Source organism: Hippoglossus stenolepis, chromosome 17 (assembly GCF_022539355.2).
Source record: "Hippoglossus stenolepis isolate QCI-W04-F060 chromosome 17, HSTE1.2, whole genome shotgun sequence".
Taxonomy (NCBI): Eukaryota; Metazoa; Chordata; class Actinopteri; order Pleuronectiformes; family Pleuronectidae; genus Hippoglossus; species Hippoglossus stenolepis.
The window spans coordinates 7,931,382-7,948,090 of record NC_061499.1 but is presented as its reverse complement, the minus strand read 5'-3'; the positions used below and the strand labels follow the sequence as shown (position 1 = coordinate 7,948,090).

Sequence of the window (16,709 nt, the reverse complement as noted above, 5' to 3'; positions counted from 1 at the left end):
CAAAATCCTCTCTTCTAAACTGAGTCCTCTCCTCCTCTGTCTTCAGGTAAAAGTGACAGTGTTCTCGCCATGGCTGACGGCGACCACCTGGACCATGATGCAATGTTCTTGTGCCACCTAGAGCCGTCCATCTTCACCGACCGCCTTTCGCCCTATCGAGGCTCGCCACCTACGAACTCCTCCTTCTTCAATGCCAATCACAGCACTCCCCCTCCGCGGTTTACCAACATCAGACGCAGCAGCAGCACAGGAAGCCAGGACCCGCTCCAGCCCCAAACCAACAACAACCACCAAACAAACGCTCTCACACCCAGGATTTCCCGCCTCTCGGCTTTCTTGCAAGAAATGGAGAACGACGACGGACAGGAGGCGCTGCTCAACAACCAGCTCAATGAGCAGCGGACGCTGAACGGTCGGCTGTTAGCTGGTGTAACCAATGCTGATAGATTTAACACCAACAGCCTGAGCTCTATAGGGCAGGCCCACCGTGCTGGAATGGTCAAAGGTTTGTATCTTAATGAAATATTATTTTCTAGAATATATACAATTATGACAAAATATAATTCATAATGTGTCTCTTATTCCAGCCGCCAGTACCGGAGCTCCCATGAGGCAATCGCGTCACCGCCATATCTTCTACCGCCAGCCGTCCTGCACCTTCTCCTACTACGGCCGAGTAGGGAGCCACCGTTACCGCTACCGCCGGGCCAACGCCGCTTCTCTCATCAAGCCGTCTCGCAGCATGAACGACCTGTACGAGGTGGAGACCAGACACAGGAGGAGGAGTCGACAGAGGAACAGACACAGAAGCGGAAACACCAACTCCTCCAGCGGAGACACAGAGAGCGAAGAGGGCGAGGTGAGGAGCGGACGGAGGGATTTACAAGTCGAGTGATAAACTGTGACACTATTCATATTACGGCTGCTACTCCTGATGTACTGGTAGGAAAGCAGTGCAGTTTTGGTAGTATATTGTAGAGTAATTCTCCCCCCCTATCCCTTTCAGGTTGAGACCACCGTGCGACTGCTGTGGCTCTCCATGCTGAAGATGCCTCCGGAGCTGCTGCGACTCTGCGCCTGTCACCTGCTCACCTGGTTCTCCATCATCGCCGAGGCCGTCTTCTTCACCGACTTCATGGGACAAGTCATCTACCACGGAGATCCCACCGTACGAGCACGAGCAGCTAAACACACAGGCAGAAATAGATAATATGCATATGTGATTTCAGAAGATTACCAGATTACATTACATAATCTCATAATATTAACCATATAATCCGTAGTTAGATGAATGGAAAGTGTTTAAAAGACTTGAACATAAGCATGAGAACATAAATCAGAATAAACATCTTATAATCTGTAAACATGTTGGTGTCTAAAAGAAGAAGCAGTTTACTTTAGTTTTAGTTTTATTAAAGAAGTGGATGAAGTTCACTCCTGCATTGATCTCACATAGAAACCGTCCCTGTTTTTCTCTCTCAGGCTCCTGCCAACTCTACTTTGCTGGAAAACTATCACAGAGGAGTTCAGATGGGATGTTGGGGACTCGTTATATACGCCATGACTGCTGCCACGTGCTCAGGTAACAACACAACTGTCACATCATCACATCATCTTAAATTGCCCTGGAAGAATAACACATCTGAACTTTAAACTTTGAACTCATCCTTCTCTTCCAGCTCTCCTTCAGAAATACCTTGACAACTTTGACCTGAGCATTAAGGTCATCTACATCCTGGGGACACTTGCATTCTCCATAGGTGAGAACCACAGTACTTTGATAGATACTTAATACATGTGAGCAGCTAATAAGTAACTTTGGAATTGATCTGTTTTTTGTTTTTCTTCATAGGAACTGCTGTCATGGCAATCTTCCCTAATGTGTATGTCTCCATGGTGATGATCAGTACCATGGGCATCATCTCCATGAGTATCTCCTACTGTCCGTACGCTCTGTTAGGACAGTATCACGAAATGAAACAGGTACAGAGGATGTTAGTTCTAAATCTAAAGTTAACTCTGTGGTTCAAAGGATGATTCAGGAGGTATTTTAGGTTGTTCCTAAGAATAATAAAAAAAATATTGCAGAACACCAGACTTATAATTCAATCTTTATTTCAAACAAACTTTTACTGTTGTTCTCTTTTTAATTTATGACTTATGAACAGTTGAGTAATAAGTGTAATATGGCAGCTTTTCAAGATGGAGATTTTTTGTAAATTTTCTGTGATTCTGTATTTCAAATATATTTAACTCTAAAAGATTTAAGTGACATTCATGAAGTACATCTTCCTCTGTCTCCTGCAGTACATCCAGCACAGTCCTGGAAACTCCCGGAGAGGCTTTGGCATTGACTGTGCCATCTTATCGTGCCAGGTGTGTTTTCAAGAAATCTATCTACCTGCTTGTTTTTACACAGTATGTTCTATGTGTTTGCTAAAAAGTTTGTTGTATGATCCTAATGTGACTTTCACAGGTGTACATCAGTCAGATCATGGTGGCCTCCGGTCTCGGTGCTGTGGTGGAAGCTGTTGGCAGCGTCCGTGTTATTCCCCTGGTGGCCTCTGGGGGCTCCCTCCTTGGATTCTTCACTGCGTGCTTTTTGGTCATTTACCCGTCGCCAAACAGCGGGTGAGAAAAAAAACACTTGGTCTTATTTGTTACGTCTTATATGTCATTACATGAGCAGTTCAACACATTTAGAAATAAGCTGCTTTGTTTCCTAAAATGTTGAACTATTCCTTTAACTCCTTGATTTTAATTGTGATCCTCAGCGGTGGGGACTCGGCCAAAGCTTCGGAAAAACGGGCCTTGAAAAAGCCGGAAAATCCCAACAGCACGGCCGTAGCCGTGGTGAAAGAGAAACCCAGCTTCCTGAAACTCAATAAGGAGGGAAAGGCCACGACCACCACCACTTCCTGTCACACGGAAAACGAGTCTGCCCTGTGATTGGCTGGCTAAATTCAACAGAGACTTTGCTGCAAACACAACTAAATTCATTTTAATCATCAATGCTGTTGGAAAAGACGAAAGGATTTACCCTCCAATCTCGCTGTTCTGGAGTTTACAGACCTCTGGAGGAGAGAGGGGGGCAGTCGGGAAAAACAGAAGTCCAGAAGACCAGCGTCATACCAGACCAACTTACCCCAAAAAAAAAAAATCATTCTGGTCCCAGTGCTGTTTTAGCTGTCTCCGAAAAACCTTTCATTTAAACCTCACATCGCCCAGAAGTGAGTCATTCACTGGTCATGGTTTTAAAGCAACACTATGTAACTTTTACTGAGCAGCAGCGCCCTCTGCAGCCACAAGTGGTGAATACATCTGTAAAGCAAAGAAAAATTAGCTCAGTCCCACTTGCTGAACTAAAACATGGCAGAAAGGTGTTTATTCCTCACGATTCTCGCTCCCCGAACAAGAAGCGCTGTCACTGTTACAAGCTCCAAAGTCGTTTTGGAAAGTTGTCTCGTTGAATATCGAAGATTGATCGGAGATTTAATTGAACTTGCTGGGCCGGATTCCAGTTTAAGTTAAGTTTAAGCTGCAACGATCATCTAGAAGAGAATGTACTCACTCACCAAAGTTACATACAGTGACGAGGCGTTCAGGAATGCGGAGTGAGAATGAAAGAGGCACCATTGACCCTTTTTTAGAAATCAGAGTTCCATCTAAATGATTCTTGAGCTGTTATCTTAGAGTAAAGTAGTTGCATAGTGTTGCTCTAAGTTGAGGTCTTCTCTGTCTCTCAGGGCCTCTAGGAGGTGCTACTGAGCAGCCGCCTGGACAGGAAACTTCAGGGGATTCTCATTCATACAAACTCTCACATGCACATAAACACCTCTTCATCTGAATCAGATGAACACCTGAATAATGAATGCTGTTGATGAACATTAGTCTTCGAAAGCTGCAATCATTAAAAAAATATTGTTCTTCCTCGCTGTGGAATCGGATCGATGGAATCTTTGCTTCGTCATGTGGATGCTCATCGACGAGAGGGTGTGTGCGTGCGGACTTGGCGTCACCAAAGTGAACACACTCGGTTTTGCGGGACCTTAACAGCACTCAGCGACAGTAGCTTTAAGACTCTAGAGACTCTTAGAAGTGGCATTTCTGAAACTGAGAGCCCGAAGCCTGTTTCAACAGGGGAAATAATTGATCTGGAGCCCCCACGTTGATTGCAGGTGATCTGTTTTGCCCTCCGTCACACGGCAGAGGTGCTCACATCTTAAATTCAGCTTTCACTCCGGGGCAAAGGTGAATATTTACGAGGCTCTGCTGAAAAGTGTGCAGTTGCCCGTTAATGCTGAGAGTTAGGAACAAGAATAAAAAGACTGCTGATTTGTATTGAGTGAAATTCCAGGAGAGAAAGAGCAGAAAGATGCAATATGTGCAGCAAACAGGGGCATTACAATCCAAAATACTATTTTCATGATTTATTGAGGACTCAGAGAAAATAACGATGATGCTTCTGTTCATTTTGAATAATCAGACTAACCTACATGCTGCATGTCGGAGGAGCGGAGGAGAGACGAACCAAACAGCACAGGAGAAGAGAAGAGATGTGTGGAGCTTCTCTCTCCTTTTATTTTGCTTAATTCTTTTTTAGAAAATGCTCTTAACACAATGTTTGTCACCAACTGCACATTAGCTGAGCCATTGTCGATAAAAGTGTTGTAGCGTTTAGTTGTTTGCGATCCTTTCTGAGACTTTTTGGGCTGTTGGATTTGTTTCCTGACGCTCCTCTTTCCCAGTGGATCCAGTGACTCAACCAGTAATGACCAGTGTCTGCAATGGGACACAAGCATATTAGAACGGATCCTGGTTCCTGAAAAGAAAAATCAGGTTTCTGGGGCCCATGTGATGTAAGAGAGAGAGAGAGAGAGAGAGAGAGAGAGAGAGAAAAAGAGATGTTACTTGAGCCTCTATGGAGAATTGTGGTTCTGCTACAGGAGCCTTGGTTCCATTTTAACAGGCCAAATATGATCAGTACAGTGAAGCAGTAATTGGTAGATAAGTTGCTAATGACTTACATGTTGCATGTTAAAATCCAACAGAGGGATTAGAAACCAGATTAGAGGAGGATTGAAGACATTTATTCACTTCAAAAAAATGTCTGCTTTATGGTAAATATGAAGCTACAGTCAGCGGCTGGTTCATTTAGCTGGCTCTGTCCAATGATCATAAACACTTACTTTGTTTTTGTGAATGTTGAATAAACATTTTTTTTGATTGAATGTAGATCAATAAGCTTTTGAGGTGCTGGTAGGCTGTTTGTTTGTTTTTTACCTCTGGACAGAGCCAGTTTAAGAGTTTCCCCCTGTTTCTAGACTTAAGGCTAAGCTAAGCTATCAGGCTGCTGGTTTTAGCTTCATATTTATCGTAGACACTTTAAATTTTCAAACTAAATTTTCAAAATTTTCAAAATCGTCTTAACTTTGCGTTGATTCAAAATAAGCCAGTGAGGCAGATTTATCTTTTTTGAGTGACCCTAAAAACCCAATAATTTAGTTAAATGACAAAGCTGTTTTTTACTTCACTTACTGGCAAAATCGAACTTCGCCTCCATAAAAACAGCTAAATTTACCACAAAAATAATAAAATTTACCCTAAATGAGAAACATTTATTTCCTGAGCCAAACCGCTTCAGTAAAATTCACTGAAGATGGTTCTGATCCATTTTGTATAATGGAATATTAGGGCCAATTAAAGGGGAAACAAATCTGTTGTAATTCGTCAAGAATTCAAGGATAGTAGAACGTCTGCATGTGCTGTTTAAGGGGGGAAATCAGAGATGCGATGATGGATGAGGACGTAAAACTGCAGAGTTTAGTTTAACTTTGACCTTGTAAACATCAGTGCAGAGGGGTGAGACCGATTAGAGAGAATACATGCAATAATCTCATAATTGTACTGTGTAAACCCTTGAGGTTAAATGACCTTAATCTTTTGAATGTTTCATTCGCTCACGATGCTGGACGTGTAAAAGTAAACTTGACGTTAGGAGGCGAAAAGAAAGATTTTATTTGTTTTCTGACAAATCAGGTGGTTTGTTGCAATATAGGCCTTAGTTAATCAGCCGGGTGTTGGCCAGCGTGAGGTGTTTTTTTGCGGACGGAGCAGGGTTGTTGGTTCCAGGTGTTTTTCCTGCTTCTGTCAGGGGGAAAGGCCGTGGATCTGGGTCAGTTTTTCCTTTCAGCTCAATCAGCTGAAACATGCAAATGGAAAGGAATCGAGATGTAAATTGCTGTGGGTTCATTTAACGATGAAAGGATGTTTTATTTGAGCGTGTATTCCAGATTTTAGTGCAGAAGTTTTTTGGTTTTAGGAGAGAGTTTACTGATTGTTGTTATTTTTGTCGCAATCGGGTGGATGCTGTTACAGAGTTTTTCGCACGAACTAGATTCCTTCCATAATTTCAGGTACATTCACTCAGTCCCAGAGCAGAGTGGAGAGGAGGAGCAAGATTTTTGCTTCCCAGGTCGACACTGCTCTTGCTGTAGTTCTGGGACGATGTCAAAGAGACGAGGGGGTGCAGGTGCTGTGGGTTTTCCACAGCTTCTGGAACCACTAGGGCAATAAAACATTATGTATTAAAACACACCAAAAAAACAGACACACAACTTCAGTTTATGGAAAAACATGAAGATAAAAAAAACAACAACTTTGGGTTTGGGAGGTTTGCATGTGACAACAGCGATAATGCATGTGTGGAACACCAAAGTATGACTCTGTACAACTCACTCGATCTCTTTACTTATTGTCCTCATAGGTCAGGGATGTATTTTCTAATGCATGGCTGGATGTTTGTGTCTTTTTTTTTTAAAACTTGTGTGTTTAAAGAAAAACAAAAAGCCCAACATGTACTCTTTTAGCTGAAGCATTGTGCTTGGTGTGGGTTAGTACACTTTTAACAAGCATGTGACTTTTTACAGTTTTGCACATTTATCAGTGAAGTTTCCGGCAAGACGTGTGTGACGCTCCTTGTTAAAAGTGTCGGCGAGAAACTCCAAGCCGTGAATACTTGAAGTGCAACTCGAGCGTTTCAGTTCCAATGCAGTGGAAAGTTTTTAGATTTTTCCTTTTCTTTCTCGGAGGGGGTGTTGCTCTTAATATCCCAAGCCTTCTTACTGTTGACTCTGGAATGTTCAGGCAGCGCGGCCGCCCGCTCGGCCTGCTGGGAGGTTGAGTTCTTACCTTTTGATTCCATCTGGTGACTTAAATTTTTTCTCTTTTTTTTCCGAAAAAAAAGTCAATGAATGTGAGTGGATTTCAGGGAAATCACTTTTAGTTTTGATGTTTGACGAGCCGGGGGGGGGGGTCTGACATTGCACAGAACTTGCACATAATAAGTTTTTAAAAAAACAAAAACAGTAGAATTGTGTTGTATAAGAGAGAAAAAATAACTGTGGATATTTATTTTTTTGTTTTTGAGTTTTCCTATCTATAAAGGACACTTTTCACTATAGTTTCCAAAAGGGTAAAGTAAAACTTATTCTATTTACTGTTACAGGAGATGGTTTAGAAGTGGACGGAGAAATGTGTGTTTGTTTGCACTTGTGAGTGGTCGTGTCACGGTTGCTCACGTGAAGCAAAAAGCAAGGATGTGTTTAAAATGTCATCTCTGTGTTTGTACTTTGGTTCTTGTTCTTTGTTCGTTGCAATTACCTGGTTTACACTTAACTCTGGAATCAACGGCTGCAATACCAGAGGTTACTTACGAGTCTGTCGTCTCTGTTCTGGTGTTTTAACTCAACTAGGAAACGTGTTTTTTGTTTTTGTATCTGTTCTTTAAACTTCAGGCAGGGTCACACACTCGCATGCACACACGCAAGAGTTTGGCCTTTGCACTTTTTTCAGTGGCAGCCGTGTTGGCTCCACCATCCTGATCACTGAACGAATGTGACGCTGTTTTCTTATTTCCAGCCAGCAGCTGTCCAGTGGCAGCAGCATGGCGGCCACGCAGTTAGTCCGACCTGGTCGAAGTGTGTGTGTGTGTGTGTGTGTGTGTGTGTGTGTGTGTGTGTGTGTGTGTGTGTGTGTGTGTGTGTGTGTGTGTGTGTGTGTGTGTGTGTGTGTGTGTGTGTGTGTGTGTGTGTGTGTGTGTGTGTGTGTGTGTGTGTGTGTGTGACTCTGCCTCCAGTAAACTGTGTTAACGATGGAGGAGAGAAATGCCTAAATACTTCTGATCTTCACTGAGATTAAATCAAGAAAAATACTTAAAGAATGGGAAAGCAAGTATGCGCAGTGTACTATATATAATATGCCTTGTTATTTGAGAAAAAAAGATGTAAATATACATATTTCTCTTTAGTTTCTTCTTTTTTGCTGCTATGAAAAAGATGATTATTTTTGTTAGTAGTTTTGTTTTCTATATAAAGACTGTATATATATATATATACATATATATCTCTCTGTGTTCTGTAAATATGCTTGAGCCTTCATATGTAGGACTCTGGATGAACACTGTATGAAACTCACCTTAAATCTGTTCAGAAGTTAAACAACAACGACTCATTTCATTATTTAACCTTTTTCAATCTCACCATCAGTTAAACAAAAAATGAAGAGCACAACGACACCACACGACAAAAGAAAACAAGACTTAAGACGAGATAGAAACTTCTTTCTTTTAGTTAGTGAATCATTTCCTGTGGGTAGAAAAGTGAGTTTTGTGTCTGCGTCATCAGACTGTTGTCAGCTGGAGATCAAATCCCGAGTGTGTGCAGGAAACTCAAATCATGATTACGACCTTCACTTATGTTCCTATTTTATTGAGTTGTGTGTTTTACCAGTTCATGCAGGAAATAGATCAAATACACACGTCATTTAGAAGACAAACTATTTCTGTTCTAATTAATCCTAAAAATATGTATTTTAAAATGTAACTGTATTTAGAAACAATATGCATATAATGTAAAATCAAAAGATTCATGAATTCAGAAGGTTAGACATTTTTTTTCAACTTACTACAAGTGAAGGTAATTAATAATAACTTCCCCTAATGGTATACATTTGAATTGCATTACAAATACAGTTTGCCGGTTTCACTTGGTAGATTGTTGTTATGTAAAATATGAGCAGGAATGACTCATTTATACAAATTTGGTAACAGAGAAGAGAAAGCATCCTCAGCTACTTCAGACAGAGCAAGAAGAAAAATAACAATAAAAGTTTTAATTTTTTCAGATGTCGGGTCACAAAATCTTCATTGGGTCTGAAGAACATTTTCTTTTGTGTTTAAGTTTTGCAAGTAAAACATAAATTCTTATTAAGAGAACAATTAAGCAACACTGTTGACCAAAATGAGAATCCTTAACTTTATTAGGGCCTTTTTGTGTGTTTCCTGACACACAAACTAATGATTCAAGAGCCATGAATTATTTTATACACTCAAAAAGATCATTTTCTTGTGGTAAATTCGCTTTAATACACAAATCTAAGTCGAGATGTTTTTTTTCCAGTTTGCTTCTTAAGAAAACGTTAGAAACAAATCACATAAAAGAAATGAACAGTCAGCTGTGAGTGGATCAGCACTTAACAACACGTCTCCATGTCTGTGGTGCAATAACCTGCTGCTCTGCACTTTCAGGACCCGTTTTCTCCTTTTTTTTTCCCATGTCGAAACATCTTAACTCAGCATCCCGAGAGCAGATGACTGACTTCCCATGATGCCGCGTGGCCAGACCGCGGAGAGAAGAGATGGAGATCAAAAAACTTTGTTCATGCAGAATCAGATTTCTGTCTTGCACACAGGGTCACAGCCTCCCTCTCTTTCCTTACATAGAAACCAGAGGAGGAACCTGAAACTGTGTGTGTGTGTCTGTGTGTGATGCACTTATGCAGCGGTATAAACTTACAGACCCACAGCATTACGCTAAACGAACTGTAATGACCTGTTAGCACTCTGGGGGGATTAAAGGGAGACGCCACTCGATTTAATGACTGACACCTGCTGCCAGTGACACTTCTCCTGAACAGCTCTTATCTGGTTTATCACCAGTAAAAATAAACCATGTCCACAATGAGACCTTTCTAATAGATTCACCGCATATTATTTTAAATAATTAGCTCCAAGGTTGTGTTCTCACCTCTGTCCGTTCGTTTGTTTGTGAGCAGCATAACACAAAAACTACAGAACCGATTTTTATGAAACTTGGTGGGATGATGTTGTGAGGTGTGGCATTTTTTGATAATTTAACCCATTTTCAAGGGGATAATTCATTCTGGATGAAAGAGATCAGGCATATTCAGGGGACTGATTTCTACAAGTATGTGCAATTTGGTGCACATTCAAATAAAAACTTTAGATCCAGCAGATTTAAATGTGGTTTCAATGTGGTCAGCTTTTTTTCCACCTTTGTATTGTAACAAATAGGGTTAAAAACCTGTATTGATTTATGAGGGAATCAGCTGTTTATATGTATCTTCTTTGAGATAAGACTTTAAGGGGACAGGAGATATGAGCTCCAGCTGAAGTTTTACTATAAGTTTTGTTTTAGATTAAATTCTGAGAAGACAGCTGAAACTGTGAAGTGATAAAATTATAAAATGAATCCTCCTTAAATGGTCTGATTATCGTGTGGTTTGTTCATTACAGCTGCTCCTGCTGCTGTGGTGAAACACTGACCTCTGCTGGAGTGAATCCAACTCACTCTGAGGATTGAGTGATTTTATTCAGGAATTGATGCCATGGTAAAAAGAAACAGAGTACTTTTAAAAGATGAGAATACATTTATGTCCAGAGGTTTTAGAGACAAAGGGATTTTTACATAGAAAAACATAAAGAAAAACAGCATATTCAAGAAACGATTAGGAAGCTAAACAAGCAGTATTGAGGATATAGTTGATGTTTAATAGAATTGACATGACGTGTTATTTTTCAGTCCTTTCCCATGAAACAAAAAATAATAAAATAGCACTCTCATTTAGCTTGCCATAATAAAACATATGACTCTATAGAAAGCAGTTTATGTACGTCCTGTTGACAGATTGTTCCGGATGACGTGGTGCAGCTTTAGCTACAGTCAATATCTCCCAAATTATTGGGAGCTTTTATTAACACTTTTATTTCAAACAGAGAAAAAAATTATGCATAAAAAGTGACAAAACCTGCAAACTCCTAAACTTCTGCAGTCTCCTCAGTTGTCGCTATATCCAGGAGTTTTTTGGGCCACGGTGAAAAAAGGGACCTAAGGGGCCTCGCATCAAACCACCCCATCCAAGGTCCCCAGACAGACCTAAACTCAAGGAAGGTGTGTGTGTGTGTGTGTGTGTGTGTTTGCTCTTCTACAGCTTCTTTGTGAGGACCAGTTTGAGTCTACAACCAACGGAGTGAGGACATTTTGTCCGGTCCTCATTTTGTGACCCCCCCCTTTAATGGGCTGTCAGATGTCAGAGGGATGCAAAGGTGAAAACATGGAGAGATAGAGGGATGAAGATGGATGGAGGGGTGCCCCCACTGAAGTGTTGTTTTGTTCATCTTAAAGATAAATTTGTGTTTGAGTTTCCACTGTCTCTCTGGACTCTTCCATCCACAGGTATGGGGGGGGGTTCCACCGGTCTAATCAGACTGGTCCACGCTGGCTGCAGAAAGGGGCCTGCTGGTGAGGGTGAGAGTGGCCACACTGTGAGCTATCGCCAGCACCGCCCCTGAACATTTATTCACCGAGTTCCTCTCCCCTTCTCCCCCGCCACCACTCGTCTGCCCGGCCTCCCCCTCTGTCCCTCCCCTCCTCCTCGTCCTCCACACTCTCTTGAAGCTGTCCGTCACAAAGCAGTAAACCACTGGATCCAGGCAGCTGTTGAGACTGCTCAGGGTCACCGTGATGTGATAGGCCAGCACGTGCCCCGCCCCCTGGCCCAGCCCCTTCCCACCATCTCTGACCCAGAAGTAAACCAGCACCTGGCGGACGTGAAAGGGCGTGAAGCACACGGTGAAAACCACGAGGACCGCGGCCAAAAGCCTTACGGCACGGGCCCTCCTCACCCTGCTCTGCTGCTGCATCAGGCCGTGGCTGGAGGTGAGGAAACAGGCGACGCGCAGGGTGAAGACCACCACAGTGAGGAGGGGGAGGGCGAACTCCAGGATGGTGAGGTAGAAGAGGGCGGGGAGGAGCATGCAGGAGGAGCTGAACCCCAATGCCGTGGTCTGGAGAGAGGAGGAGAGATGACCACATATGAAGTTTAAGAGGGTTTCTTCTGCTTTTCTTGTTGGCCGACCGTGTTTATACGTGTTTGAAAAATGAAAGCTGTTTTCAGACATGACCTTAGTAGAACGTCCACAGAAAGTCCAGTACATGTCTGAAAGCAGCTTCAGTGTGTTGTAGTTGTCATCACCTGAAAAGAGTAGGTGACCACCACTGCTATGAACCACACTGCGGCACTGACACACCTGGCCGCCCCTGTGGTCCTCCATCGATGGAGGGTTCCGGACGAGTGGACGACAGCGAGGTATCGATCTACACAGATACTGAGAAAACAAAGGAAGTGCAGTCACAGAGAAAAGAAGAAGGTAAACATTTTTTAAAAGCTGCGCAGTGACGTGACCCACCCACCTGGTCAGAAACAGGATGCTGCAGTACATGTTGACGAAGTAGCTGAAGGTGTGGATGTAGGAGCAAGCCAGGCAGCTCCCTCCGCTGTGATACAGGGCTATGCGAGCGGGCAGTGACAGCGCCACCAGCAGGTCGGCTACGGCCAAGTTCATAGTGTAAACCACAGAGGCTGAGGAGTGGGTGGAGGCCCCGCAGAAGACGTAGAGAGCCAAAGAGTTGAGCGCAACACCGACCACCAGCATGAGACAGTTACACACCTGCAGCAGAGGGATGGACTCTCAGTGCTCCAACACTAAAGTCATGTGAGTATGTGAAGGTGTGGTGCCTTGCTCAAGAGCAGTTTGAGGTCATTTAACACATTTCTTTAGCCTTTCAATATGTTGATATTGACTAAAATAAACCTTTATCCAAAACCAATCCCAATCAATGAATCCAAAAAGGTTTCTGCAGAATACATGTGGTGTTGTTGTATCTCACCATAAGAGAGACCCACACGGTGTAGAAGTCTTGGTACAGCTGCAGATCCAGGTGACCTAACCTGTGCAAGTGTGGCGCCCCCCACCGCTGCTTCCAGGCGCTGCAGTTAGTCAGGTCTGGAGTCAGGAGGGGCTCGGGGGAGCTGATGTTGTCAGGAAGACTCTCCATTGGTTAAAGAGGATGAATGTCAGGGTTCTGAGAAACGAAGAAGAGAAATATGCATCATCAATGATATTTTTCATTTAGTGCGAAACTATTTGAAATTCAACCTGCTTTAGACCGGAACGATTGTTTCATCGTATAAAATTGTGCACACAGAGACAGAAATAGAGGAGATAACGTCATCACAAAGTGTGATATGAAAAGTAAAGTAAAGTACTACAAATACACAGTATATGAGAGTATTGTTGGTAAATTACTCTATATGGTTGTGGAGGAAACATAGTCATGTAAAGTAGCTTCTGTACTGGGAGGTTAAATTTAGTGTAACTGCTTCTATTTGAACTCTCATAATATTTGCTGGAGTCAGCCGTGGATATTCAATTATAAACTGCTAAACTGCTAAAATCCAAAGTGATGGGGAGAGCTCTGTCGGGTTTAAAACAACCCAAGGCTCTGAGCCAAGGGAGAAGACACACACACACACACACACACACACACACACACACACACACACTCACACTCACACTCACATTAAAAACTCCTCTGGATGAAAGTGCTTAACACCCAGAGAAGTTACTCCGGAGACTCATCCTATAAACAACGTTTTGTCGCACTGCAGCGACGACTGAATCCATCTTCATATGCTCTGAAAGGATGTGACAGTTTCCACAAAGTTAAGTGCACGACCTTGTGTGTTACTTTAAACACAGAGTTTGTTATTAATATGAACCATGTCAGTGTTTGCTGCTATTTAACACGTTGCTGTTACATTTTGTGTTGAAAACAAGACGCACATTCGTCTTGTATGAAACACAAGAATTTGATGTATGGTTAACGTCCAGTTTAGATAAATGGAGCCTTTAAAATCCTAAAACTTTTCTGAACTGGACACTTAGGTGAAATACTTTTTCTCACTGAAAGCCAAAGTAATTTCACCTGAATCATTTTAAAGAATGACTTGTCAGAATCCCTGGTTAGAGCCACAAATCTGCTTTCTTTCCTTATAAATACCAAAGACAGATGACTTCCTATTTGAACGTCCTGCTGAGGAAGATGTTTTCCACATAAAACTTGACCAAGGGCCTGAATTAAAGACAGAGAATTACCTGCACTCTGCAAACTTACCAAGTATGATTTTACTCTAGTCTTTTAAACATGTACAAAACAGACAAAGAGCAGTTTATAAATCTTGTTTTGTCTTTTTGTGCAGATTATTCTTTCCCACCTTGGAGCGGGTTTCAGGTATTAATTAGTATTAACGTTTTATTTGGACATTATTTAATGTCAAGGCTGTTTGACAATTTATGGCAGAAGCTAACAAGGATTCAATAAAATAAACAAACCTGCAAAGAATTTGAGTATATAAGTGTTCCTCCGTGTAATTGCCTGGATTTGCATTGGGATCATAATAACCATCAAACTATAGTTTCCTTCCAGATAAACCTTTTCTCAGTACACGACAACATTTTTAGGCAGAACAGTGAAATTCTCTCAATTTTAAAAGAATAAAAAGCTCCTGTTTTCCTGTAACTTCGCATAAAAATATCAGTGAATACATGAGAGTGATGTTTAGTTTGTGGTTATTATATACGAGATAAAATTCATGACATTATGATCTAAGCTTGTCTGAAAACATTTACCGACAAAACAAAGCTGAAACAAGGAAACTAAACATGTTGAAAATGTCTCTGAAACATACCTGGTGAAGACGGGGGGGGAAAGTGAACAAGAACCACACTGGATGTCTTAAAGTTTTGATGTTTATGTCCAGATATTAAAGTTTGAATCTGAGGTGTTTCCCTTTTGTTTCTTTTTTTCTTCCCGTGTCTTCGTTCTGTCGTCGGTCAGCAGACGGACAGGACAGCGAGGACAGAGTTAGGATGTGAACCAGTCATGGAAAAGACCATTTCTCCAGCAGAGTAAAGCAGCTGAACCTCCTCCTCTTTATCCTCATGTCACATGTTGTGTAGAAAATGTTTCTCTTTTTTCCTATTTCTCATCTCTCCTCTGCTTTCTTCTCTTTCTTCATTTCACAATACCTAAATTTCCATTCTCGCTCTCATCATCCCCGCTTACTGGTGAGTTGTTTGATATATGAAATAGTGATTAGGAAAAGATAAGAGGAAGGGAAACAGAAAAACTTAATGTAATTCCTGAAAAACAAGATTTCTGGCACAATAGCATTAATCACAGGGAATTAACCACTGAATAAACTTAAGAACATAAGATATCGTGCAAAAATGGTGGAAAGGGATCAGAAACAAAACAGGGAAGGGACTACAACACTCTATTTTTAAAAAATGAGGATTGGACATATCCACTGGAGGCAGCGGCTGATTGGATTGGGAGTGAGTAGCTGTTACTGAAAAGCAACATATAGAAAACAAATGCTGAGTCACAGAAACAAGGGACAATTTTATTGAAGGGTTTGTTTAAGAAAGTTTATTTTAAAGCTGTCTCTGGGGTGGTCCAACACTGACCGGGTCTGAGGGGACATTTTATCTACGTTTCTGTTTAAATACCTGACTCAGTGAGTGAAGAAGAGTGGGGGGGGGGCCTTAGAGAAAGAGAAAGAAGAAGAGCGGGTAGAAAAAGAGATGGAGAGGAAAACACAGACATTCATTTGAACACAGATATTAGGTGGAGAGAAGCAGCACCTCATAAACCACAGTAACGTAAACAGCTGGAGAGGTGGTCGCCACTCTGCAGCATGTGTGTGCGTGTGTGTGTGTGTGTGTTTTTTTCTGACATAAGCTACATTTGGGGACAGGATTCATTCTAATAACCTTTTAACTGGGGACAAAATGTGGTCTTTGGGTCAGTGACTGTAATGTTAGGTTAGACAAGTAGTATGGTTAACGTTACAGTAAACCTCCAGGATATCAATGTAAGTGAATGTAATGTGTGTGTGTGTGTCTGCGTCTGTGTGTGTGTGTGTGTCTGCGTCTGTGTACAGTACCTGCACATGTTACTATGTCAAACAATTCAAGTAATAGGCTTGTGGACTTTTGATTTATTCCCCCCTCTGTTTGCGATACCGGCGCTAAAGTGCCTGGTGAATGTTTGATCGACTGTTTCTCATGCTTGTTCAAATATTTGAAACAACTGTCAGACCGTTCCTGGCCCGGCTTGTTGAAAGTGCTGCAGGCCGAGAGGAAGGATGTCCCACTTGATACTTTAGTGGGGGTTTAGAGGGTGAAGTGCAGACATATAGTCGTGTGTGGGTCGTCTATTTTTAGAGACTGGCTGTCATTGCATTTTGGGAATTTAAAGGGCAGTCCAACAATTTTATATGTAAAAGTCAGTTTATCCTGAGAAGCACATCAGGTGCTTGCACAGCCTGTTGAATCCGTTATATTGTAGAAGTCTCATGTGGTTGTGGTGGAGCTTTTTAATGTCTGAGGAAATATTGCTTCACTATCTTGGCGTGGACATTAAACATCGAGCCTGTGTCGCAAGATTTGGGGGAAGTTATCAAGTAGCTTCCAGAGAAGGGATTTAGAGTCTGGATATTTGTGC

At 41.9% G+C, this 16,709-nt stretch overlaps 2 protein-coding genes across 5 annotated transcripts in view; one reads left to right on the top strand and one right to left on the bottom strand.

Moving 5' to 3' along the window:
• Positions 1-9,182, top strand: part of LOC118124389 (solute carrier family 45 member 4) — a 51,000-nt gene extending 41,818 nt beyond the window's left edge. For all 4 annotated transcript variants that reach the window (XM_035182103.2, XM_035182105.2, XM_035182102.2 and 1 more), the window contains 9 exons: positions 47-505; positions 588-859; positions 1,007-1,168; positions 1,483-1,582; positions 1,680-1,760; positions 1,853-1,983; positions 2,308-2,376; positions 2,477-2,631; positions 2,775-9,182. In XM_035182103.2, the coding sequence (XP_035037994.1) occupies positions 47-505; positions 588-859; positions 1,007-1,168; positions 1,483-1,582; positions 1,680-1,760; positions 1,853-1,983; positions 2,308-2,376; positions 2,477-2,631; positions 2,775-2,949 (1,604 nt within the window). In that variant the 3' untranslated portion in view covers positions 2,950-9,182. The remainder of the gene's footprint in view (positions 1-46; positions 506-587; positions 860-1,006; positions 1,169-1,482; positions 1,583-1,679; positions 1,761-1,852; positions 1,984-2,307; positions 2,377-2,476; positions 2,632-2,774) is intronic.
• A 1,988-nt stretch (positions 9,183-11,170) lies between these two features.
• LOC118125131 (G-protein coupled receptor 20) lies at positions 11,171-13,196 on the bottom strand. The gene is made up of 4 exons (XM_035183501.2): positions 13,029-13,196; positions 12,552-12,808; positions 12,334-12,466; positions 11,171-12,145 (listed from the first exon to the last, which is right to left on the bottom strand). The coding sequence occupies exons 1-4, from the start codon at positions 13,194-13,196 to the stop codon at positions 11,558-11,560; spliced, it is 1,146 nt and encodes a 381-aa protein (XP_035039392.1). The 3' UTR covers positions 11,171-11,557.
• Between the last annotated feature and the right edge of the window lie 3,513 nt (positions 13,197-16,709).

Coding starts and splice junctions, on each gene's coding strand:
- LOC118125131 (XM_035183501.2), bottom strand. CDS start 13,196: ATGGAGAGTCTTCCTGACAACATCAGCTCCCCCGAGCCCCTCCTGACT. Junction 12,809..13,028: donor CCGTGTGGGTCTCTCTTATG/GTGAGATACAAC, acceptor CCTCTGCTGCAG/GTGTGTAACTGTCTCATGCT. Junction 12,467..12,551: donor AGCATCCTGTTTCTGACCAG/GTGGGTGGGTCA, acceptor TTGTTTTCTCAG/TATCTGTGTAGATCGATACC.